Here is a 27,670-nt window from a genome sequence, read left to right as displayed (position 1 = left end):
ACACTCCATTTTTTGAGGATGTAACTAGGACCAAGGGAGAGTCAGTGGATGTTGTGTACCTGGACTTTCAGAAAGCCTTTGATAGGGTCCCACATAGGAGATTAGTGGGCAAGATTAGAGCACATGGTATTGGGGGTAAGGTGCTGACATGGATAGAAAATTGGTTGGCAGACAATAAACAAAGAGTAGGGATTAACGGGTCCCTTTCAGAATGGCAGGCAGTGACTAGTGGTGTACCGCAAGGCTCGGTGCTGGGACCGCAGCTATTTACAATATACATTAATGATTTAGATGAAGGGATTAAAAGTAACATTAGCAAATTTGCGAATGACACAAAGCTGGGTGGCAGTATAAACTATGAGGACAATGCTATGAGGATGCAGGGTGACTTGGACAGGTTGTGTGGGTGGGCATATGCATGGCAGATGCCGTTTAATGTGGATAAATGCGAGGTTATCCACTTTGGTGGTAAGAACAGGAAGGCAGATTATTATCTGAATGGTGTCAAGTTAGGAAATGGGGAAGTACAAAGAGATCTGGGTGTCCTTGTTCATCAGTCACTTAAAGTTAGCATGCAGGTACAGTAGGCAGTGAGGAAAGCTAATGGCATGTTGGCCTTTATGACAAGAGGAGTTAAGTATAGGAGCAAAGAGGTCCTTCTGCAGTTGTACAGGGCCCTAGTGAAACCGCACCTGGAGTACTGTGTGCAGTTTTGGTCTCCAAATTTGAGGATGGATATTCTTGCTATTGAAGGCGTACAGAGTAGGTTCACTAGATTTATTCCCAGAATGGTGGGACTGTCGTATGTTGAAAGACTGGAGCGACTAGGCTTATATATGCTGAAATTTAGAAGGATGAGAGGGGATCTTATTGAAACATACAAGATTATTAAGGGATTGGACACATTAGAGGCAGAAAACATGTTCCCAATGTTGGGGGAGTCCAGACCCAGGGGCCACAGTTTAAGAATAAGGGGTATGCCATTTAGAACGGAGATGAGGAAAAACTTTTTCAGTCGGAGAGTTGTAAATCATCGACTTCTCCAACTTCAGATAGCTCCTCTGTCCCTCCCTTCCTCTCCTCCTTCCCAGATCTCCCTCTATCTTCCTGTCTCCACCTATATCCTTCCTTTGTCCCACCCCCGACATCAGTCTGAAGGGTCTCGACCCGAAACGTCACCCATTCCTTCTCTCCCGAGATGCTGCCTGACCTGCTGAGTTACTCCAGCATTTTGTGAATAAATCGATTTGTACCAGCATCTGCAGTTATTTTCTTATACTACGGAGAGTTGTAAATCTATGGAATTCTGCCTCAGAAGGCAGTGGAGGCCAATTCTCTGGATGCTTTCAAGAGAGCACCACAGCCAGGCATAAAAACAGCTTTTTTCCACGAGCAGCAGCTCTACTCAACAACCAATAGTCTGTAGCCTCCTTTTGCTCTGGTATTTTATTTCATTCTTCACGTGTAAATTATAATGTTTTATTCTTAATTGTTTACTGTATGTCATGTTGTTACTTGCGAGCAAATCACCAAAGCAAATTCCTTGTACGTATACATACTTGGCTAATAAAATGTTATTCAATTCAATTCAATTCAATTCAAGACATTGGCGAGGGAGCAATGATTTACTAGCTCAGTCAGTATTTGAACAGTGACACAGCAAAAGATTAGTCTTGAGGTCATGTGATATGAGCACAATTAGGCCATTTGGCCCATCAAGTCTACTCCACCATTCAATCATGGCTGATCTATATCTCCCTCCTAACCCCATTCTCCCCATAACCCCTGACACCCGTAGTAATCAAGAATCTATCTATCTCTGCATTAAAAATATCCAATGACTTGGCCTCCATCGTCCTCTGTAGCAAAAAAAATCCTTTAATTCTGCGGCTATGACCTCTAGTCCTAGACTCTCCCACTAGTGGAAACATCCTCTCCACATCCACTCTGTCCAAGCCTTTCACTATTCACGACGTTTCAATGAGGTCCCCCTCATTCTTCTAAACTCCAGCGAGTACAGGCCCAGTGCCATCAAATGCTCATCATATGTTAACCCACTCATTTCTGGGATCATTTGTGTAAACATCCTCTGGATCCTATCAAGAGCCAGCACATCCTTCCTCAGATACGGTGCCCAGAATTGCTCACAATACTCCAAATGCGGCCTGCCAAGCGCCTTATAGAGCCTCAGTATTACATCCCTTATTAATCTGCTCATCAGGGATGTATAATATTAATAGTCCATAAGTAAGCCGTTGACTTCTGTGCAAACAAATGTCGGTGGGGTTTTGATGTGGGAGCAATGAAGGATAATGTGACCTGACCAGAGAACAACTCCAAGAAGAATGAGAATCTTGAGTTTGCAACAAGTGCAGGAACAGGTGTTGTAATAGTTGTGTTGGAGAATATAAAAGTGAATGAAAGATGAAGGCCAAGTTACATGATTAATGGAGGAAGTTACATGAAGAACAATTGCTAATGAATCTGGCTCTCACCCATTTTTCACCTTTTAACCTTGCCAAAAAAACCTTAGTTTTAATTCTAAGAATTTAAAACACACCATAAGCTTTACATGTCTGGTGATAATAAAAGCAATCAGGATTGAAACCTTCCAATATTGGTACAGGACTGTGTTCCACAAACTTAAGTAAGTGTGCAGACTTTCAAATTTTGCAAGCTGCTACAGAAAAGCTTGTTTTATGTTTTAACCAGAAAATAATTTCAATTTGTACATAGAGTTCAGATGATCTGATAGAGAGTGATTTGATAATGAGAGAGGGATGGGGAATGCAAAGGAGGAAAGGATGTGTCACCTGCTCTAAAGCTAATTAAATGTAAATAATTTGTGAGATTCATTGACCACAATAGTGGCAGAGTGCATCACAATATTTAGGTTTTAGGTTGATTTTGTTTTTTGGTCTCGTTTACAGAGTATCATGAAAAACTAATCTAATCAGATCAGATAATACTCTACTTAAGTATACAAACAAGTCAAACTCGTACAATTGCTGGAACAAAGGAGAAGATACAAGCACAAAGGGGAAGGGGCAGAACATATTTCTCAGCATTGTAGTGTATCAGTTCCATAGACATAGTACAATGTTCACAATGGGGTAGTGGCGAATCAGACAATACCCTGGCTTATTTTCAGAAGGAAATTAAGAAATTACTTCATGACCATGTGGGAGAGAAGCTGAGAAATTAAGATAAGTATATATATATTTTAAACCGTTAGTTTGTATTGCTCATGGCAAGAGGTTCAGTGCTACCCAAACAGTTGAACAGGCTGTGACATAAAAACTCTTAGCTACTATGGCACACCAACTGAAGCCCATCAAACGCCATGTACGAACAAAATATTCGAGCTCAGTCCTAATGACAGGTATCTTCATAGTGAATATGAGAAGCCAAGAGTTGTATGGATCATGCATTCCAGAAAACGGTCACCTTATACCTATAGAGAGTTCAGAAGGATAGTGGGCTTGACCACTAGACAGACTACAAAGAAACAGCAAGAATCACTTTGGCTCATGAAATCTACATTGAAATGAAACACATGCCTATATAGGGCAGCCTGAGGAAGTGTAGCAGTGCAGTCACAAAAGTGTCTACAATGGTGCAGAATGGTATGCGTTTTTTTCTGGCAGCAAAGCAAAGAATTTCACTGTACCTTCACGGTACATGTAACAATAAAGTGTAGGAAAATAACTGCAGATGCTGGTTCAAATTGAAGGTAGACATGCTGGAGTAACTCAGCGGGTCAGGCAGCATCTCAGGGGAGAAGGAATGGGTGACGTTTTGGGTCAAGACCCTTCTTGGACTGTAGTAGTTCTGGCACAATGGTGTTAAATGCAGAGCATCGGCGAGACGAAACGCAGGCTCGACGATCATTTTGCTCAACAACTTCGCTCAGTCTGCCTTAACCAACCTGATCTCCCGGTGGCTCAGCACTTCAACTCCCCCTCCCACTCTGACCTTTCTGTCATGGGCCTCCTACATTGTCACAGCATCTCATATTTCGCTTGGGCAGCTTACACCCCAGCGGTATGAACATAATAGACAATAGGTGCAGGAGTAGGTCATTCGACCCTTCGAGCCAGCACCACCATTCAATGTGATCATGGCTGATCATTCTCAATCAGTACCCCGTTCCTGCCTTCTCCCCATACCCCCTGACTCCGCTATCCTTAAGAGCTCTAATTAGCTCTCTCTTGAATGCATTCAGAGAATTGGCCTCCACTACCTTCTGAGGCAGTGAATTCCACAGATTTACAACTCTAACTGAAAAAGTTTTTCCTCATCTCCGTTCTAAATGGCCTACCCCTTATTCTTAAACGGTGGTCCCTGGTTCTGGACTTGGGAACATGTTTCCTGCCTCTAACGTGCCCAACCCCCTAATAATCTTATATGTTTCGATAAGATCTCTCTAACTAATAAATCTTTCGATTTAATTTGCCTAACTTCAGATAGCTCCTCTGTCCCTCTCTTTCCCCTTCCCAGTTCTCCCACTATCGTTCTGTCTCCAACTACATCCTTTCTTTGTCCCGCCCCCTCTCCTGACATCAGTCTGAAGAAGGGTCTCGACCCGAAGCATCACCCATTCCTTCTCTCCTGAGATGCTGCCTGACCCGCTGAGTTATTCCAGCATTTTGTGATACCTTCGATTTGTACCAGTATCTGCAGTTATTTTCCTACGCAGCGGATACATGCTGCTTCTTCAACTAACACAGTTCCCTTAAAGTGGCAACACAGGTAAACAGGGAGGTGGAGAAGGTATTATGTCATCATTGCACAAGTTCTTGGTAAGACCACATTTGGGAGTATTTTACTTAATTCTGGTTACACAGATATTGGAAGCATGTCATTGAGTTGAAAACAGAAAGGATCCACAAGAATATTAGCAGACTGTAAGACTAGAGAAAGAGGTTGGATTGGTTATTTTTCTCCTGGAGCGCAAGAGGCTCAGGGATAATCTTGGTGAGGGAAATACGATCACGAGTGGTGTGGAAAAGTTCGATGTCCTTCTCCTTTTCCCAGGGTAGGGGAGTCTAAAAGTAGAGGGGCTGCTTTTTTTCCACCCGAATGGTTATGGGTATATTGAACGAGTTGCCATACGCAGTGTGGCACACATACATGGATAAGAAAGGTTTAGAGAGATATATGGGCCAAACGCAGGTAATTGAGACTAGCATAGGCGAGTTGGACCGAAGGGCCTGTCTGCCCGCTGTGTGAGTGAGGGTTCACAAAGACAGGGAGATTGTTTACTGACCGTTCATGACGTCCCTCAGCACCCGGAACTCCTCAAACATCCCTGTCCCGAAATAGCGACACAAACAGTGACACATGAAATCCAAGATCCAGCCGCTCGCCACCTCCAACACCTGGCCAAAGGGAAGAGTGAGCGGCAAAGGGTTGGGCGAAGAATTCGGGGCCTTCTCCCCGCTGCACGCCTCCATTTTACCCCCGCGGTGCGTCCCACACAAAAGCGTCCGCGCGCCCGCTGCCGCCACCGTGTGGGAAGGAAGGAAGCAACCGAAAAGACAGACACAAAATGGTGGCGTAACTCAGCGGGACAGGCGGCATCTTGAGAGAAGGAAATGACGTTTCGGTTCGAGACCCTTCTTCAGACAGAGTCAGGGGAGAGGGATATCGACGGCGACGTACAGAGAAAGATATTTGAAGAAAGAAATTAAAGATATGTACGAAAGTAACGACGGTCAAGGAGACTGCCCATATAATCTACCTTCCGGGTTACAGGCCAGGGAGGGGGAGATGTATGTGTGTTGCATCAAAGCCTCGGGTTTGATTTAGCTAAGGTTTGATTTAGTGTCTTTTTTTCCCCGGTTGCTGATATAAGCAGCAAAAGTTTGGTTCCGAGGTACCGTTATTGAAGGATCAGGTTTAAAAACTATTGTTCTCACAGCTTTATTTCAGCTTCCAAAACAGGGTCAAGAGGACGTTCAGCCTCCATGCATGCTGTGTTCTTGTGTTAAACCATGGTCGATTTGGTGGGTTGACAACCACTGGATTAACACTTGGGTTAATGACCAAATAGTATATTGTCAGCTGTTGCTTCCACGTCTTTGCCTCCAGTTCCAAACCGGGGCTTTTATTTTCAAATCCTATCCCCAAACTTTGTTATTTATCTTTTGTTTAGGGCAGCAACAAACATTTCATTTGAATTCATGGCAACACCCACCCTGCTCTTAAATTTGGGTGTCTGTCATCAATGTAATGGTCTGAAGAAGGGTTTCGACCCGCAACATCGCCCATTCCTTCTATCCAGAGATGCTGCCTGTCCCGCTGAGTTCCTCCAGCATTTTGTGTCTACCATCAATGTAATGGATGTAAAGATCAAATATTCCAACAACATGTAATGATTTGTTGGGTTTTCTGCACAAGCCCTGCTTAGTAAAAAATGTCGACGAAGAAGCAGAAGAATTTAAATAATTGTTTGCAATGTTATATTCTCAACAGTAAAGTCAGATTGCAAAAAAACTGGTTATGGGCTCTTAATATGTAACATTCCAGAAAGATCCCAGAGCTTCTCTGTTCACATATAGTACAATCCTGGATCCTTGTGTATAGTCAATTGGAATAATGAATCAAAGGACAAGTCCAGGATTTGATCATTTCAGCTTTCAACACAATAGTCCCCACCAGCAGGGCCGTTTTTACAGCATTATGGGCCCCCGGGCAAAGCAGTGTACTGGGGCCCCCACCGTTACTCTCCCCCACCCCCCCTTTCCCTACCAGCCCCCCCCCCCTGTCGTGCCGGCGAAAAGCACTTACCGAAAAGCACTTAGCGATGGACTTAGGGTGCTACATTGTTGCGAAAAGTACTTACAGATCGCTGTGAGAAGCACTGAAAATGTTGCGAAAAAAGCACTTATTGAACCTACATTTTTAAAGTAGTATTTATTTATTGCAAGTCACTTAACATACACAAGTGCCCATCAGGCCCATGCGTTAAGACGGCCCTGCCCACCAGATTGGCTGAGAAGCTGCTGAAACTGGGGCTTAACACTCCCCTGTGTGCCTGGGTCCTGGACTTTCTCATCGCCAGGCCCCAAGTGGTCAAGATGGGGAGACATACTTCTAACCCCCTCACCCTGAACGCAGGATCCCCCCAGGGTTGCGTCCTTAGCCCCCTACTGTACTCTCTGTACACACATGACTGTGTGGCCAGGTTCAGCTCCAACTCCATCATCACGTTTGTTGATGACACTGTGGTGGTGGGCCTGATCTCCGATAACGATGAGAAGGCCTAGTGCTGATCTGGCACTCTGGTGTCAGGACAACAGCCTCCTCTTGAATGTCACAAAAACTAAGGAACTGATTGTAGACTTTAGAAGGGCTCAACATCCGAGGACGTACATGCCACTGGAGTTAAATGGGATTACTGTGGATAGGGTGAGCAGCTTTAAATACCTGGGAGTCAACATCACAGAGGATCTGACATGGACAACACACATTGCCGTACTGGTGAGTAAGGCACAGCAGCGCCTTTACCACCTCAGACAGTTGAGGTAATTTAGAGTCTCTCTGAGGATCCTTCAGTGCTTCTACTCTGGGGCTGTAGAAAGCATCTTGTCCAGGAACATCACAGTCTGGTTTGGGAACAGCTCTGCCCAGGAAGGCTCTATGGAGAGTAGTGCGTTCGGCTGAACGCACTATGGGAACTACACTCGCCCCCCTGCAGGACCTATACATCAGGAGGTGCAGATCCAGAGCCAGCAACATTATGGGGGACCCGTACCACCCCAGCAACGGACTGTTCCAGCTGCTACGGTCAGGCAAACGCCTCCGCTGTCACGCTGTGAAAACAGAGAGGATGAGACGGAGTTTCTTCCCACAGACCATCAGGCTGTTAACTCTCATATCACCAGAGACTAATTTAATTTACTGTATTAATTTTTTTTTTGTGTGTTAAATTTTTTTTTTTCTATTCTGTTTTGTAGTTTAGCACAATCTGCAGGCATTGTCACTTTAATTTCACTGCACATCTTGTATATGTATGTGACAAATAAACTTGACTTGAAAAACATTGCTTCCCTTCTCCTTTGGTTCCTCAGATGCTCCTTTGGTTCCTCAGATGCTCCCTTCTTTATGGATATTATAAAGTTGTCAGGATCCAGTGATCCTCCCCAACCTGGGCTGTTTTGCAACCTTCAGTGATGTCATGAAAGAAACAAAATAACATGAAAATTAATGCAAGTATAGGCTGCCCTGCACTTTGGGCCTGCAGCACAATTCAGTAAGGTCAGATCTTTTACATTTTGTGCTGCATTCCTGCAATGGCCCCCTAAATATTTGAAAGCTATACTTTCTGAATTGAATTGCTATGAACCTAAGATATTCACCAACGATTTTTGCTATAACATGCCATAAAAATGTTATTTAGCATATGCAAGTGGATTTTTAATGCCATACAACTGCCATAATTATTGTTACAAAGTTCTCTTATTTAAAAAATGATATAATGATTACATCATTATATGTTCACATAAATATGTCAGAATTTTGTGGTATGCACAATTGCGTCATGCTTCAAAAGGTGCAATATATTCTTAAAAACAATGCACAGTACATTAAAATGTGCACAAATATTTCATGTGGTCATGGTCACAAAAGGTGGTGGATTGAAAATAGTGATTAAGGAGGGATAATCTAATTGGGAGGGTAACAAATGTTGGGCTATTTCAGTGGTCCAGAGGACCTCTGAAGAGATGTTTGGGTGGGAGGAAGAGGTGACGACAATGTCAAAGGGGGGGGGGCTACCTGGAAGAGTGCCAGCACTGGATTCCACAGCCTGCGTCCAGGTCAGACTGTAGCCTATGTCTCACTGAACCAGACATCTGTTTTGTGAGGCTCTGTGCTTGTTGTGTCATTTACATGCAGAATCAACAATACAAATAGTGCACAAAATGGTGGAGTAACTCAGCGGGTCAGGCAGCATCTCTGGAGACAAGGAATGGGTGACATTTCGGGTTGAGACCCTTCTTCAGACTGATGTCGGGAGGGGGCGGGTCAAAGATAGAATGTAGCCGGAGGCAGTGAGACTAGTGGGAGAACTGGGAAGGGGAGGGGATTAAAAACCAGGTGACAATTCTCAGATGCCACCTACTTATTCTTGAACCGTGACCCCACAGACGAGCACCAGGCCTTAATCTCAAACACCATTAAAAAACAGCATATAATCCTCCAACATTTTTGCCACCTCCAACGGGATCCCACTACTGGCCACATCTTCCCATCTCCACCCCTTTCTGCTTTCCGCAGAGAACTTTCCCTCTGAAACTCCTTTGTAACTCTTTCCTTCCCACCCAAACCACCCCCTCCCCAGGTACTTTCCCCTACAACCACAGGAGATGCAACACCTGCCTGTTGTGCCTGTTTTGTTATTCAATAAGACCATGGCTGTTGTTTTTTTTTGCCTCAGCATCACCTTTCTGCTCTACTTCAAATCCTTTGATCCCCTAAGTAACAAAAAATCTATTGATCTGTATCTTAAATGTACCTTGCAACTGAGTCTTCATGAGGAATGTGGGAGTCGGGAGATGCGTGTATGAAGGAGGTAAAAGGAGGAGGGGAAAGGAGCAGGGTTACTGAGGTGATGCGAGAAGTGTGGCTCGAAGGACCAAGAGATAGACTGGTCTATTAGCTAATTAAATTATTGCATCGTATGGGAGGCGCATTCCCAATCTCGTTGTACCCCTGTACAATGACAATAAAGATATATTGTATTGTATTGTTTCACAGTCTGACATAGCCAAATAATGCCCATGCCTTTATGGTTTATTTTATTCAAATTTAAGATCCTGGTTTCAGATTGAACCACATCTCTTTCATTCTTTACATAAAATCCCATCATATTACTTTTGCTGCTCTCTTAATGCCCCTTGACTACTACTTCGTCAATTAAGCCTTTTTCACTACACAATACTAAATCATTAAGAAAAGATGGTATTCTCAATAATTCCTCAACATACTAATATATAGAAACTATCTCTTGTACATTTCATGAATTCATCCTCCACACTATTACTGCTTATTTAGTTTTCCTGATTTGTATGTACATTAATGTCCCATGATTATTACCTTAGATTATTACAAACACCTCTAATTTCCTAGTTTATACCATATCTGATGTCACCAATTATATACACCGATCACCCAAAACATTATGACCACTGACAGGCGAAGTGAATAACATTGATTATCTTGTTACAATTTCACTTGTCAAGGGGTAGGATATATTAGGCAGCAAGTGAACAGTCAGTTCTTGAAGTTGATGTGTTGGATGCAGGAGAAATGTGCAGGAGTAAAGACCATTTATTTCCATTTGCACCATTAATTCACCCACCTTCTTATAAATGCCACATGCAATTAAGATAGCCTTTAATTTTTCACTCTTTCCCTGCACTGTTGCTTTGTGGTTTCATTTTAATTTTCACAATTTCTTCTCACGAGATCCACTCACTTTCCCTGCAGCTTTTAGCTTATTAACTAGAAAATAAGCTTTTTTCAATCTTGTCTGCTGTCGTGTGCGAGAACTCTTTAAGGCAATTGACCGTTCAACTATTTAGATAACATCACAGATGCTGGACATCAGGAATCCCTTTGAATTGATGCCAGACAATAATTGACTTTGGAAGAGGTGAAATCTCTTTCACAGAGACTGGTAGAATTAGTATGCAGCTTTTGTAAAGGTTAGTGTTAAATATACACAAAATATTTGCTGGAGAATCAGGGCTGACACGTCAAAAAAGCTCAGATTTTTTCTGCTGTAAAGCAAGCACGATTTTTAAAATACTAACTCCAAGCAGTTTTAGACTTGTTTCAATAAAAAATTAAACAAATCTTTTTCTCTATTCTGTGTTGCCCAGTCCACATTCATACTGTGTTGGATTATTCTGGCTACAATTTCATCTGAAGACTTAATCAGGGAAAGTAAATGTAGGTGGAATATTTACCATTCAAGAATTCATATCTGTTTTATAGAACACTCCCTCCAGATATGTTTTCTTTTTTAGCGTCCTCTGCCGGTGTGAAGCACACAGACCTCTTCCATGTGTTCTGTAGCAGCACGACTAAGCAGTAGAGGGCACTGTAGGGCATGTTCAGTCTATTAAGTAAATCGCAGGAAGCTGAGAGGATTTTGTACATGCTTTTTACTGTAAAACAATTTTCTTCTATATCATTAATAAAACAACTTCCAAGTCAAACAGTCGTAAGTATTTGATCTAGTGGCAGAGAATTCAATTTGAATGGCTTATTGTTGACATCTTCAATACCCTCTTGGTTTTTTTCTGCTGTCCGGCTGCATTTGTTGTGATGGAAAAGGGATGAAGGTGGTAATAGGAGACTAAAATGTAAGAACAGTTTGTAAAGCTGAAGAGATTGTGTGATGTAAGAAGAGGGTTAAGTATGAGGATATCATTATCTATAATTGATTCAGTTCTGCCACTGGACATCATTGGATGTGACAATATGCCTTTCAATAATGGCCACCACAATCTCCTCTGTGGGATTTGGAACCATGTTAGATCCTGTTATTTCTGGCTCTGTGCCAGCTCCGGCAAGTGGAGGGAAGTGTAACAGTAATTTTGTGCAGTCTGTTCAGATGTTCAGGCTGTGCTCATTTAACAGCAATGTTACATGCATGATGGTGAGGTGAAATATATGAATGCTATGTATGGATTCTGATTGAAATGGATAATTGCAGATGCATACAGCCAATGAACAGTGCGGGTGGTGCCATTGCAATTAGCTTACTGCGATAAACAATCGTAAGTTTATCATGTATCAAGATCCTAAGAGTGTTTCTAGGGCCATTCACGCATGGAATTCTGATGTGCAGTGCCATTTTGTGATATGAACCTGGACTTTATAATGTACCTTAAAGGATGAAAGAATGAAAGCGAGAGAAACCTATGGATAGTTCTTCAGAGTGAGGGATGTAGGCAGCTGTCAGCAAGGCTGGCAAAAGAGGAAACATTATTTTCGTAGACAAGGGGAAATCTATGCAGATGTCTCAGAGGCTTGTTGGGTTGGAGGAAATTTCAGAGTTAGAGAGGAGTGAGGTCTTGGAAAGATATAATAATGAGAATGCTAGAATCAAGGAATCCAACGTAAAAAAAAACAAGTTTAATACATGAATGGCACTGGGTGATGGTTGAGATCAGGGCAGCATAGTTTTGAACTAATGTCGGGTTACCCAGGATGGAACATTTGGGGTTAGCCTGGACTTTACTAGAATTGTCAAGTGTCAAGACCTGAGTGAGGGTTTTAGCAGCAGATGAGCTGAGGCAGAGAAATATCATTGGTGGAAATATCCATGATGATGATCTAGCTATGTGTTCAGAAGCAAATTTATCAGCAATCAACATTCCTGCTGTCTGACAGTGAATTTTGCTCAAATTTCTTTTGCTTCATGCCCAGGATTTATTTGTATTTAACCAAAGTCATCAAAAAACTTGAGACTAAAAGTAGTTTTGCTTTGTGGGTGTAGCTCACAGCTTGCAGCCTAAGGGAACTTATCAGCTAACTTTAAAAATTCTGAATAGTTAAATTACTTCTATTAAATGGCAAGTTTGAAACCATTTTTAGTACCTAACTACCCGCTGTGGACCGTTGGGTCCAAACCTCTCCTGCATTGGTGTAGCACCCTCCCCTCCCCCACTTCCCCCTCCTCCCCTCCCCCTTCCTCTCCCCACTTCCCCTCCCTGCTTCCCCCTCCCCCTTCCCCTCCCCCTCCCCTCCCCTCCCTCCCTTCCCCTCCCCCTTCCCCTCCCTCCCTTCCCCTCCCCCCCTTCCCCTCCCCCTCCCTCCCTTCCCCCTCCCTCCCTTCCCCTCCCCTCCCCCTCCCTTCCCCTCCCTTCCCCTCCCCCTCCCTTCCCCTCCCCTCCCCCTCCCTTCCCCTCCCCCTCCCTTCCCCTCCCCCTCCCTTCCCCTCCCTCCTTCCCTTCCCTCCCACTCACCCACTCCATCCTCCCTCAAACCCCCTTATCCCCCCTCCTTCCCACCCCCCCTCCCCATCACCCATTCACCTACTCACCCACTCCATCCCCCCTTATTCTCCCCTGAACCCCCCCTATTCTCCCCTCAACCCCCCCCCATTCTCCCCTCAAACCCCCCCCCATTCTCCCCTCAACCCCCCCCCATTCTCCCCTCAACCCCCCCCCATTCTCCCCTCAACCCCCCCCCCATTCTCCCCTCAACCCCCCCCCCATTCTCCCCTCAACCCCCCCCCCCCATTCTCCCCTCAACCCCCCCCCCCCATTCTCCCCTCAACCCCCCCCCCCCCATTCTCCCCTCAACCCCCCCCCCCATTCTCCCCTCATCACCCACCCACTCTGGCGACGCTGTCATTCCCGCCCCGCGGTTCCTCTCTTCATTGGGGGGCGAGAACCTCCCCCTCCGCCTCATTCCGGTCCCGCCTCTTCCGCTCCACTCCCTCGCACCTCATTGCCTGCCACTCCCGTCACTCAGGTGAGTCCTGCTTCCATTGGTCAGATCCCGACCCACCCTCGACCCTCATTAGCCGGGCTGCTGTTGTGTTCCCATTGTGACGTTGAACACGGAGGTGTTACTGTGCAGGCGCGGCTGACGGGCAGGGAAAGTGGAGAAGGGATTTATTAAAGTTTAATAAGTTATTTTTAAAGTTAAAAAGTGAATAACTTTTAAAATATAACTACCATTTGAACCGAATGCCAATGGTAAGTAAGGTGGGCCTAAAATTGTTGCGCTATCGTGCACCGTTTTGGCTGTATTTCGGGAACAAATATATCCACAAACCCACATACAAATATATCCACAAACCCACATATATACAAGATGAGAGCTTTAGTAATATATAGATTAGATGTCAACTTTCTTATTTTGACACAACAGCAACAGATATATCATTAGAAAACATCTATATTATCTCTTAGATCAGTAATTTGAATGCTATGGATTCCAAAAGTAGTTGTTATGACTTAGTCAGGTTCATATCTGTGGAAAAGCCTGATAAATGAAAGCACTATTGTAAATGTAGGAGTTTGTAAATGTAGCTATTTTGAAATTTAGCTAGGATTTTCACCGGTTTAGCATAAGGTACCACTGCCTCCACACAGCACCTGTACTATTTTAGAACAGGTTCATACTGCTATTAAAAGTTTTATAGTGGAAATCCTTTCTCGATATCCCAATTGTGTTTCGTTAATTAAACAACGGCAGTTTAATTAGGAAGCTACAACTTCACTCATTAATGCTCATTAATATCTAAGGAGCCTATACATAAATTATAGCTGAAAACTAGTTCAATTGCTTTTCATCACTGCAAGAATCTTGATCAATTCATTTGCTCTATGTTCACCTACAAGCAACCTTGAGGATTGGGAAAGCCCTATCCACTGCTTTGGCATCAATAACATTCAGATACTTTCATATTACTAATGACATTGCAGGTAGGTAAAACAAGCTGTGGTGATCAAATATCTGATTGATACCTTATTGTCAAATAAAAAGGCTTCCCTCAGAAAAGTGGCTTTCTATGAAGTGTGCACAATGCACTTATTAGATCATGGGCAGAACTCCAAGTATCCTAGGTGCAGAATAGGGCAACAAATTGATACCAGTGCTTTCTATAACAGGAAGCAATTGCATTGTACACATGCCCAAGTAATATTGGAGCACAGAAAAATAACACTGCCCATTAACATACTTATTCACAAAATGCATTTACACAGGAGTCCAAAGCAACTATTACCTGAAAGACCAGACAAGTATGGAATTTCACCTTGGATAAGTTCATCTTCAGCAGAAGTTCGTTCATAAAGGTATCTCTGTTCTAGACAAGAATTGACTGTTCAATAACTATAGACAATAGGTGCAGGATGAGGCCATTCGGCCCTTCGGGCCAGCACCACCACCACCATTCAATGTGATCATGGCTGATCATTCTCAATCAGTACCCCGTTCCTGCCTTCTCCCCATACCCCCTGACTCTGCTATCCTTAAGAGCTCTATCTAGCTCTCTCTTGAATGCATTCAGAGAATTGGCCTCCACTGCCTTCTGAGGCAGAGAATTCCACAGATTCGCAACTCTCTGACTGAAAAAGTTTTCCTCATCTCAGTTCTAAATGGCCTACCCCTTATTCTTAAACTGTGGCCTCTGGTTCTGGACTCCCCCAACATTGGGAACATGTTTCCTGCATCCAACCCCTTAATAATCTTATACGTTTCGATAAGATCTCCTCTCATCCTTCTAAAACTAATGCTTCTATAAAATGAGTTTATGTTCAGGATTTAAGTTATGTTATGAATTTAGATTTATGTTCAGGATTTAGTTCAGATGTTATTTGTAACAGAAGATTTCCTGTTTTTCAGTTTGATAGCCTGCCACTTAAGTTTGCAGAGAAAGAATCATAGGAACACAAAGTACAATCTGATGGCCATCACAGATATTCATTATATGCAGGGATCGGAATTTGGCACTGACTCTTGAAAGATTGCATCTCTGAAGCAGGTAACCTCTCTTTCATTAGCCATTGATCATATTCCGGACTGTCAGGTAGTTTCTGGGCTGCCCTCTGCAGAATGTTGTCACCCAAGAGGAAATGCTAGATCAAGATGCAAGAATTATTTACAAATAGGGAAAAGTGAATGACCTGTAGCAAAAACAAAAGGGGGAGACAATGGTTGCTGCATTGACGTTTCAGGTTGAGACCTTTCTTCAGACGTTTACAGGGTCTGTTTCTGTGCTGTGTGACTATGACTACATGACTCAGCAGAAAAGGAACACTGAATGAAAGCAGTAGCTCTGATGAAGACAATTCCTCAACATCATAAATCTTGTGTTGACAGAGAATGTGGGTATCCAGTTGATTCATCACAGTGTTTGAGTGAGAAACCATGTCACAGCTTTTCTGTTTGTACTTTGAAACTCTGCTACAGATGGCCATGAAAATGTCAATTGCTCCATTTGAATAAATCCCTAAGGCACACAGTACTTTGGATTTTCATGTGAAAAAACTCTGACAACAAAGCAAGCTTCTTTTATTAAATTACCTCAGCCAATAATTTGAGCTGCATCGTGGATGGAGCATTACTTAAAATAATGAGAGATTGAGAGCTCAATGTTATTGCAGATAAAAGAACAATCAGTCTGTCAATTTGGACTCTTCAAGTTTAGTGAGTGCAACATCAGAGTGACCATGGGCAAGAACCGTTATTTTTGGTAACAAAATATATTGTATTCAAGTAACTGATTTTAGTTAATGTGTACAATTAAAATAAGTAATTTATGCATTTTCATTCATGTTCCCTTATGATATAGTCATATAGCATGGAAACAAATCCTTTAGCCAAATTTGTCCTAGTCAAACAAGATGCCTAATCTAGGCTAGTCCCATTTGCTTGCAATTGGCCCATATCCCTCTCAACACATAACTCTCTGAGTGAAAAGCTTGCCCCTCAGGTTCTTCTCACCTTAAACCTCTGTCCTCTGGTTCTTGATTCTCCTACACAGGGTAATTGACCCTGTACATTCACTCTATCAATTCCTCTCATGATTTTATACATCTCTATAAGGTCACCCACCTGGAAGGAAGCCATTTGGCTCATCAAGTGTATGCAGGTTCTCAGTGCCATCCCATCAAACCATTTACTCTACTTATTTCCCTATATCTTTAAAACTATTGGAAAAACCGTTGTATGCTTTTTAAATGAATAATTTTTAACCAAATGTTTAAGCAAAAGTGTTCCATTGCAAGTTGCCAAGCCACCCACATGAGATCAGAGAATAAGATAAATCACAATATTCTGCTGTGCAATAATCACAAAGCAAACATGCCCCTAAACCAGCATTTCTCAACCTTTTTACCCCTGTGGAACCCTTGAAATAATTTTCATGTCTCTGGGAACCCCGACATAAAAAATATTATATATCTTTATTAATCTCTTTCTCTTTCATAAACTTAAAGTTCATAAGGCAAACAACACACATAAACTTTTCATAAACTAAAAAAAACATAAACACAAACTTTTCATAAACTAACAAAAATAAACATAAACATACTTAAATTTTTAAAATTCATATAACATTCCTAAATGATGGGCAAAAATTACTAAATAATGTGGGTGAACGAGGAACTGTACCTGCATGCCAGGAAGCACAGACAGGACTGATGGAGACCGTGTACGCGTCTGTACTCGAGTGAGTCACTTGATGATACACAAATCCGTCACATCCAGCTCCTGAGCACTGACCACACTGGGTCAGTTTCATACTGGCGCTGTGTAGATGTCGCTAAATTTATTCCCTATGATTATTATACTTTTAAATGATATAAAAGATTGAAGACTTTATTATAATACTCAAGAATTTTCCAAGAATATGCCGTATGTGTATAATAAAATGACAAATATGAAATTAAACGCGAAAATGACTCCAAAATGCATTTACATATGATTAGCCTATTTATCACTATTTCTCTCGGAACCCCTAGCGACCTCTCGCGGAACCCTAGAGTTCCTGGTAACCCTGGTTGAGAAACATAGCCCTAAACATATTAAATAAAAACAAAATATTCTTCACCTGGAAGGATCTTTTAGTCTCTGATTGTGGAGTGAAAGAGGTAAAAGAGTGGCTGGTGTCAGACGTGGGATGGAAATGAGGAGAAATTGTTTGTCCTTGGTAAAAATGAGCTTGAGGGGAGCCAGGAAATTACAAACCAAGTGGCGTAAGGCATCAGAATTTTCACAGCTGAAAGTGAGAAGGGACGACCAGGAGAGAAAGGATAGACTCAATGTAGAAAGAAACAAGGCCAATGGAGCATGAGCAGCTGAAATCGGGGGTCTGGCCAGAAGTCCTGCTTTTGGATCTTAGGCAGGAGGTGGGGCAGGCTGTGCAGGGCTGAGATACTGGTCAGCTGGAAGGGTACCAGATCCCGTGACTCAGGGAGACAATGGCCTGACTCTGTAATGGGGTTATGGTCCAGAGGGAGACAAGATGAGGTACCAGAGAGATCAAGTTTGGCTTGTGCTCAGCAGAGATCAATTAGTCAGACCTCAAGGATTCAAGCTAGTGCGACTTGGGTTGGGGAGGGATAGAGAGAGAGGGAATGCCTGAAGTGAGAGAAATCGCCATTCATATCACTGGGTTGTAAGCTGTCGAGCGAAATATGAGATGCTGTTCCTCCAATTTGCATTTAGCCTCACTCTGACAATGGAGGAGACCCAGGACAGAAAGGTCTGTGTAGGAATGGGATGGAGAATTCAAGTGTCCAGCAACCAGGAGATCAGGTAGGTTCAGGCAGGCTGAGCGAAGATGTTCTGCGAAACGATTGCCCAGTCTACATTTGGTCTCACCGATGTATAAGAGTCCACATCTTGAACAACGGATACAGTAGATGAGGTTGGTGGAGGTGCAAGTGAACCTCTGCCTAACCTGGAAGGACTGTCGGGGTCCCTGGGCAGGGTCAAGGGAGGAGGTATAGTGACAGGTGTTACATCTTCTGTGGTTGCAGGGGAAGATACCTGGGAAGGGGGTGGTTTGGGTGGGAAGGGATGAGTTAACCAGGGAGTTGCAGAAGGAACTGTCACTGCAGAAGACGAAAAGGGGTGGAGATGGGAAAATGTGACTAGTGGTGGGATCCAGTTGGAGGTGGTGGAAATTTTGGAGGATTATGTGTTATATGTGATGGCTGATGGGGTGGAAGGTAAGGTCTAGGGAGACTCTGTCTCTGTTGCAACTAGCGGGAGGTGGAGCATGGGCAGAGCTGCAGGGTACCGAGGAGACACGAGTGAGGGCCTCATCTCTGATGGGAGAGGGGAACCCCCGTTCCCTAAAGAATGAGGACATCTCGGATGTCATGATGTGGAACACCTCATCTTGGGCGCAGATGCGGCGTAGACGGAGGAATTTGGAGTAGGGGTTAGAGTCTTTGCAGGAAGCAGAGTGGGAAGAAATGTAGTCAAGATAGTTGTGGGAGTCAGTGGATTTGGAATAGACGTCAGTCAATAGTCTATTTCCTGTGATGGAAACAGTGAGATCAAGAAAGGGGAGGGACGTGTTGTAGATGGTCCAAATAAATTTTGTGTCGATCTTCGGTTTAAACCAGCATCTGCAGTTCCTTCCTGCACATTTAGTGACAATATCAGGAATGATTCTTTGCGAATCGAATGTTGCAGCTTTAGAAGAGGGGAGATTGAAATGAGTGAGCGAACTAGAAAAGTCAATTCAAATTATCAACATAAACTTCAGAGAAGAGATGGGGCCCAGATGTGGGAATTCTGGAGATGAGATCAAGGGTCTACAGTCTGAGGCCTATATTATACTTACAATCAAAAGTACAGATATTGGAACAGAGAGGTGACTGACAGTTGAGCTAATTTTATGTAGTATGGGTAACATTAGGTTCCATCAATAAACTAACCTTGTACCTGGATTACAAGTACCTGGGGACGTCCATGTTGAGATGTGCTCACAGCATGCAACATTTGGGCTGACTGGCTTTGTAGCTGTGAAAGCAAAGGATGAAATACATAGGGAGCGCAGTAACTTGAGTCACAAATCTTAAAATAAAATTAAGTGTGGGAAAGGAATTGTTTTGCCAAAATCCCTTCCCTGTCTCTCTTGGAGCAATTGAACTGGTATATAAATACAGGCACTGTAATTAAAAATATTGCTCTGATCAAAGAGTCAATTTCTCTAGTTGCACAGCAGCTGCTGGTTGAGGGATAGAGGGAATGTTGAGGTGTAATGAGAAAACTAAATTTCAAAATATTTTCCACAATTTCCCATGAGAAATTTTATTACCACATTTGAAGAGTCACGCTGGCAATGTATACATGTTTTCCTACAATCAATTTTAGCCAGGTGCAATTCTCGACCCGAAAAGTCACCCATTGAGTCTGAAGAAGAGTCTCGACCCGAAACGTCACCCATTCCTTCTCTCCAGAGATGCTGCCTGTCCCGCTGAGTTGCTCCAGCATTTTGTGTCTAACTACAATTCTACCTTAAATGCCCAAACTTAAGGGGCGGCTGGTTTTGAGAAATGACATGATAGTGGTATTTAAAAATATGAGAGGTTTAGATAGAGTAGATACCCAGTATCTCCATGGCAGGGGTGTCTAAAACTAGCAGGCATAGTTTTAAGATGAGAGGAAAGGGTTTAAAGGGGATCTGAGGGTTAAATCTTTCACGCAAAGGGTAGGAGTGATTGGAATGAGTTACCAGAGGTCGGCAGAAACTGTAACAACATTTAAGCGACGAGTAGCTGAATGTGCAAGGCATAGAGCATATGAAATTAATGTAGTCATTTGGTTACTATAGATTGGAATGATAATCAGCACAGAGGCAGTGGACTGAAGGGCTCGATTTTATGCTATACAACTCTATGATTCTATGCCTATTCCACTTGAATTTAAATCATGTAGATCTCACTTACACCACTTCTGAATTTTCCCATCGCATCAGGCATTCTGATTCTACAACTACAGATTTAAAAATAAAACTAAGTGTGGAAAGGAGCGGTTTTGTCAAAATATCTTTCCTATCTCTCTTGGAGCAGTTTAATTAAAAGAACATGACCATATAAACATAGAGTTTGATGTATTAGTTGTTGGAATTTGATTGTTTCCTATGTTATGATATGAAACAAGAGAACGGCACTTTGTTTCTTGCATAAAAACAGAAGACCTTTAACTTCAAGAGCACAGCTACAATTGGATATGAATATGTTTGATTTCATACAGTGTACAAAAGAGACAGTATGTAGGTAATCTCTGTATGCATTTATTTGATATCTTGTTTTGCTAAAAGACTGTATTGGAGAACAATACTGTTAATCTTTACATACATTTGACTTAAATTAAACAAGTACTCTGATGTCACGTAGATTTTATAGACAGCTACATGCACATAAATATGTTGATTTGTACAGAAACACTTTGTAGTTCAACAAAACCTAGTAGTACAAAAGTACACAATAAAATTTTTAGCAAGGTAAAATGAAAGATTACTGAAGACATCCATATGAATTGATTGGGAAGAGTATGATTTAATGACAGAATGCTGGTAAAAGCAAAATAAGCTCACAAAATCTTGTCTAAAGAGATCTAATCCTGTAACAAGCTTGAGTATAACAAATCCTAATGAACTCAAATATTACTGGTGAACCAAACATTTTGTGATATATTTGGCAATAATCTATTTTAAATGGGTCCAATAAGATTTTGTCTCAATTGAACCATTGAACAATCGGCTAACTTTTTCCACTGAACCAAAAAAAGATCATATACTGTTTATTTTAATTCAAAAGCCAAATGATCAAAATCTCAGTTGCAGCCTTGTTCTTGTGCCTAATTCTACTTTATATCCTTCACAAATAATGACTTTATCATAAGATGTAATCTTAAATCTGTGGAGAAAACATTTTGCTTTGAATGGCTAGGGTGAGGAATTTTCCTTTTGTTATTGAAACCAAACATGTGAGAGCACTGGTCAGATGTTATATTCATTTTCGTACAATTGATTCCATGTGGAAGCACCTTTGTAAAGATAAATCCAAATAGCCACAACAAGTCACACATTCAATGTTAGCAACCATATATTAATTAATATCTCCACTTCACTGACTTAATGTTATTTATTGTGTATGCTCAATAAAGGGCTCCCTCTCTTTCTTGTAAAGTTCAATATTCATTAGACAACTGGATTGAAATATTCATTGATTTTTGTAAACATTTATATCATGAAAGATGGGACTGTTAGTTAATGTATAATTTATATAAAATAAAATGGCATTAAAAATAATGTGGACATTGTAGCTTTTCTTTACTTATTAATGAAAATGAAATCGAAAACTGAAACCAAACGTATCTCCGCTGATTCTGCTTTCTGATAAACATGTTAAGTTTAGAGATGGTTCAGAAACACTTCAGCTGTGTGTTAATTATGCATTTCGTTCGTAGAATGCCAAACAATTGTGACATTATAATCGCCGAACAAATGTAATGAAATCTAATTTTATTCTAAGATTTATTATGTTAGTGCCAATGAAATAATGTTAACCAAACATCGACAAACGCAGTCCTAATTATAGTGTTTATAAACCCTTCTGCATGGCTGCCGACTGTCCTTTTCAGATGGAGTGATTGACTGCAGACATTCAAACACTTTGTTTAATTAATGTCATTATAAATGTTGTTTCTCCATATTAGCAATTATTATTAATAAAAAAATGAGCCAAATTGCTAAAATCGCCTATTAAAGAAAAGGTATGTTGTCTTATAGATGAAAATCATTATTCCCAGCACATAATCAGGTAACAACTGAGTTCTGGACAAGAGATGTAATATTTAGCTAAGATGTGCACTAATATTGCTATAGCAAAACAATATAACTATTAATTTTTATCATCAGAAAACTTCATCTTAGCATGTAGCCAAGTTGTATATCTCGTGAACTAAATCTGAGTGTTCCTAAGTGATTTTGGATTTTACTCACTGTCATGCTGGTGTTAAAAGCATATCATTTATTGGCTTCATACTAGTTATCAAAACCATTTTACTAGTTGATATTAATTTATACCTGGTACATTCAAAATCTATTAAATTAGTCAATGCCCATATGAAGACAAACTTCTGGCAAGCTGGGAGGGGTCGTAAAAGCTAGATAAAATATCAGCTTTTGTGTGTCTTCAGACCACTGTCAGCTGACCACCATATTGCCTTCTTAAAAAGCACTTTTAAAGTGGCAAAGTGCAAAAAACCCTCTAATTCTATTACTCAGGGAGGGGAATAATGTAATTAATAGCCCTGAAACTATAGCACTGACTTTAACCATCCCTACCTGTTTAAAATGGCTAGATGACCAGTTAAGATGGTTAGGACAACAATGGTCCAATGCCTTCCCTAGTTAATGCAAACAATTTTTAACCTGGTCTTTTCAGAGGGTAAGTAGGGCATTTGCAGAAAAGAGGTGGGTGTGCTGATGTAGGTTTTCATAGCAGAACTTAATAGGAATATAAGGGACATTTTTTTCACTCAGAGGGTGGTAGGTATATGGAACAAGCTGCTACAGGAGGAAGTTAAGGCAGGTACTATAACAGCATTTAAAAGACACTTGGACAGGTACACAGAGAGGAAAGGTATATAGGGATATGGGCTAAAAGAGACTAGCTTAGATGGGACATCTTGATCGGCATGGATGGGTTGGGCCAAGGACGTGTATCCATGCTACATGACTCTATGACTCTCTCTATGACCGGACAATACCAACTGGTGCTGACATGAGTGATGCCAGAGGAATTGTGAAAAGGCAAATATTTTAAATTGGGATTTTTTTGTGGCCCAGGATTAGGAGCACGCTTCTGATACCAACATTGCAATATCAACCTAAGACTCCAGCCCAAGGGCATATGCCATGTTGGGAGAGTGCTGCTTTATGGTTGGGAAATCGAATGTTTCCTTAAAGACCTCTGCAGTGAAATTTTGCCTCATAATTCTTGTCATTTGGGAACTACGGGTTCTGATTTTCTACTCTGCAATGCATGTGGACATGCATTTGCAGACGATTAGTCATTCTAGAAAAAAAGCTAGCTTTGTAAGGTTTTGAGCATGCTGTACAATAGGCTTCACCTGCACTGCCAAATTGAAGCACAGAGATTGCCATGTGTTCAAATGGCATGGAGGCTGCAGCAAAAGGCAATAGACAATAGGTGCAGGAGTAGGCCATTCGGCCCTTTGAGGCAGCACCACCATTCAATGTGATCATGGCTGATCATTCTCAATTAGTACCCCGTTCCTGCAACCTCATAGCATCTTCCTCACAGTTCACACTACCACCCAGCTTTGCATCATCTGCAAAGGCAAGACTCTTTCCGCTATCCTTCATCTACTCTATACAAAGGACTCATCAACTACATGCCGTCTTGTTATTCATTTAGGAGTTACTGGTTGGAACAAGTTATGGGTTATTCTTTTCACAGACATTTATAGAAGTTTTGATAATCTGTAAGAAAGTGAGTATCTGTGGGGTTTGAGCTTCAACAGAATACTCTTGTTCCCAGCCATGGGTTTGCTGGAAACATTTGATGTGCAGAAACATAAGAATGGTGGGAAGAGTGCACATGCAGCAGCGCAAACACACCAGACAATGATGAAGGAATGGTGATGCAAGAAACTGCGAATGTTGGAATTTTGAGTAAAACACAAAGTGTGAAGGAACTAATTGGGTCAGACAGCATCGGTAGAGGGTATGGACAGATGACGTTTCGGGTCATGACCGTTCTTCAGACATGAGTGGGGCCAGAGAAATTGTGGGAAGGCAAGTACTGTTAATTTTCTGTGGATTCTCTGTGGCCCAGGAATAGGAGCATGCTTCCGATACTGACTTTAAAATGTCAACCTGGACTCCTTCAAATGAAGAAATGGTGATATTTTCCCAAATCAGGAAAGTATGTAACTCGGAGGGGAACCTGAAGATTGTGCTTTCCTCACGCGCCCGGTGCTCTTGTCCTTCTTGGTGGTAGACCTTGCAAATTTGCAAGGTGCTGTCAGAGTAGCCGTGCTGAGAAACTGCAGTACGTTTTGTAGATGGTTCTCACTGCAGCCCTGTGCGCTAGCGGTGGAGGGAATGAATGTTCGGGTAATGGAGGGGGTATCAATCCAGCAGACTGCTTGGGCATGGATCTCACTTCTTGAGAGTTGTTGCGGATGCACTCATCCAGACAAGGGGAGAATATTTCATTATGCACTTGCCTTGTGTCATGTAGACGACAGAAAGGCTTTGCAGTGTCAGGAGTTGAGACATTCACCACAGCATATCCTGTCTATGGCCTGCAGTTGTGAACAGTATTTATATAGCTGGTCCAGTTAAGTTGTGGTCAATAATAATTCCCTGGATTTTTATGGAAGTGACTTAATAGTGGTGATACCAATGAATATCAAAAGTGGGTGATCTCTCTTTTGTTGGAGACAGTCATTGCCTGGGTCTCTAGTGCCACAAATGTTACTTCTGACTTATCAGCCAATGCACAAATGTTGATTAGATCTTCCAGTGAGAACTGGTTCTCAATCGCAGTTCCTCAGTATTACAGCTGGGATGTCATCTGGTTCTACAGTCTTTGCTTTAGATAGAAACATAGAAAATAGGTGCAGGAGGAGGCCATTCGGCCCTTCGAGCCAGCACCGCCATTCATTGTGATCATGGCTGATCATCTACAATCAATACCCCGTGCCTGCCTTCTCCCCATATCCCTTGATTCCACTGTCCCCTAGAGCTCTATCTAACTCTCTCTTAAATCCATCCAGTGATTTGGCCTCCACTGCCCTCTGTGGCAGAGAATTCCACAAATTCACAACTCTCTGGGTGAAAAAGTGCCTTCTCACCTCAGTTTTAAATGGCCTCCCCTTTATTCTAAGACTGTGGCCTCTGGTTCTGGACTTGCCCGACATTGGGAACATTTTTCCTGCATCTAGCTTGTCCAGTCCTTTTATAATTTTATATGTCTATAAGATCCCCTCTCCAGTGAATACAAGCCTAATCTTTTCAGTCTTTCCTCGTATGACAGTCCTGCCGTCCTAGGGATCAATCTCGTGAACCTATGCTGCACTGCCTCAATTACAAGGATGTCCTTCCTCAAATTAGGAGACCAAAACTGTACACAATACTCCAGATGTGGTCTTACCAGGGCCCTATACAACTGCAGAAGAACCTCTTTACTCCTATACTGAAATCCTCTCGTTATGAAGGCCACTTTACACAGTGCTGCCCCAATTTCTTGATATCACATGGAATGAATGGTTGAATTGGCTGAAGACTCGCCTTTGTGATTGTGAGGATCTCAGTAGAAAGCAGCAATGGATCATCCCCTCAAAGATTCTGAATGCATAACAGTTGCAATGTTTCAGCCTTGTCTTTAGCATTCACATACCTGGTTCCACTATCCTAAAAGATGGTGATTTTCATGGAGCCACCTCCCATATATTTAGCTGTTTCTTTCTCCACCAATTAGATGCAGCAGGACTGCAGTTCTTTGATCTGATCAACTGATTAAGGAATTGCGTAGGTCTGGCCATTGCATGATGTTTTTGCTGTTTAGCAGATGTGTAGTCCCATGTTGCAACTTCACCAATATGGTATCTCATCTTTAGGAGGACCCGGTGTTGTTCCCTGCTTATCCTTCTCATTGAGCCTTGGTTGATTCTTTGGATTGATTATAATGATAGAGTAAAGGAAATTGATTATAATGATAGAGTAAAACAAGGTTACAGATTGTGCAGGTTTTGTTGCTGCTCTTGGTCTGCAAGTCAACAAGGGCTACTAGATCTGTTTTGAATCTCTCATTTAACGCAAATATGGTTTCATGTAAAATGATACAGGGTGATCTCATTGTGAGGATGGGTCTCTGTGTCCACACTGACTGGTGGTTACTTCTACCAAAGGTGTCATAGATAGATGTGTCTGCATCAGTTAGGATGGTGAGGTTTTGTGGTATACACCGGAGCAGGTCTTCAGATCTATTTTCATCTTCTTCATCGAGCGCAGCACCTTGGTTCTTGGTTGGAGCTGTGGAGCAGATGATGGAGCAACAGGAGGCAGAGAAAGAAGAGGACAGGAGACAACCGTAGGTCTTCTTGTTGTTTATGATAAGCTGATTAGGTTGTATTTCAACGATTAACTTCATTTCAATATGGTTTTCATCTTGCCATCTCTCTGCGGCTGTCATCGCAGTATTGACTTAACCAGAGTGATAGATGGTCTGACTGCAGCATGATGATGAACAATAGCAGTCTGGGCTTGTTGGCTAACATGACATTTATCATTCTGAGAGAACAGTTGATTTGTACTTCAAAAATGTATTTCCACTTCCTTTACATGTTGCCTCAGTAATCCTTTTTAAATAATAGATGGCTGGAGTATCAAATAACTTTGCCATCTGAAGCCATGCCAGTGCTACTTTTTCCTGCAAGGGAGAGGTGTGCTGATGAATGCTGCACAACATGTTTGGTGACATTCTTATCACGATTGAATAACTTGCAGTGTGCAAACTGTGAAAGGTGGGTGTGATTCATGGAGTAATAGCGTGCAAGTGTGCTTGACCATATAGGTTGTTTTTCACGAAGCATCCTCACACTGCTGCTTTTACCAGAGGACTTTAACAGTAGATTTACCAGGTCTCAATGTGTAAAAAAAACAATTTCCTCCTCAGTACTTCATGTGATATGGTATCCAGTGCCTCCAGTTGCCTGTGCTATGTCATGGCTTCCAGTTAACTGTTAAAGGCCCAGGACTGACATTTGTGACCAGTTCCAGCCATGTTAGAGGTGCAGGCTTCCTGAACGTAGCAGCAGTTAGCTCAAATCTATGTGAGCCACCAATGAGCCACTAATGATATTTGGCCTTGTTGTGATTTAGTTATGGCAATAATCAGAACAGTTAACACTGCCTGCTTTCTGGATTCATCAGTGTGAGCAGAGAGTACGAATTTCATGTGACACCCGCACTGCATTAAAAGGGCTCAGGTTAATCACGTATTGCATGGCATATTTCCTTGTTTCATCCAGTTTTCAACTCAAAGGTGCTTTGACATATATTTGGTTCTCTATCTCACGCAGAAAACTTGATCAAATGGAGGACTGTTGGATGAATAGCCTGCGACAACAAGGTCACAGC

At 42.1% G+C, this 27,670-nt stretch overlaps 1 protein-coding gene and 1 long non-coding RNA gene across 3 annotated transcripts in view; both read right to left on the bottom strand.

Moving 5' to 3' along the window:
* Positions 1–6,242, bottom strand: part of terf1 (telomeric repeat binding factor (NIMA-interacting) 1) — a 33,415-nt gene extending 27,173 nt beyond the window's left edge. The window contains exon 1 of one of the 2 annotated variants that reach the window (XM_078398149.1): positions 5,270–6,242. In XM_078398149.1, the coding sequence (XP_078254275.1) occupies positions 5,270–5,456 (187 nt within the window). In that variant the 5' untranslated portion in view covers positions 5,457–6,242. The remainder of the gene's footprint in view (positions 1–5,269) is intronic. The other variant, XM_078398151.1, reaches the window with a different exon arrangement.
* A 623-nt stretch (positions 6,243–6,865) lies between these two features.
* Positions 6,866–14,560, bottom strand: LOC144592902 (uncharacterized). Its single transcript, XR_013547188.1, has 3 exons — positions 14,496–14,560; positions 10,977–11,110; positions 6,866–8,169 (listed from the first exon to the last, which is right to left on the bottom strand). It is a non-coding gene; the product is annotated as an uncharacterized LOC144592902 (long non-coding RNA).
* Positions 14,561–27,670: the final 13,110 nt, after the last annotated feature.

The sequence above is a fragment of the Rhinoraja longicauda genome, chromosome 4, assembly GCF_053455715.1.
Source record: "Rhinoraja longicauda isolate Sanriku21f chromosome 4, sRhiLon1.1, whole genome shotgun sequence".
NCBI classification, from domain to species: Eukaryota; Metazoa; Chordata; class Chondrichthyes; order Rajiformes; family Arhynchobatidae; genus Rhinoraja; species Rhinoraja longicauda.
Note: the sequence above shows the minus strand (reverse complement) of the source record. Positions and strands in the feature narration are given on the sequence as shown.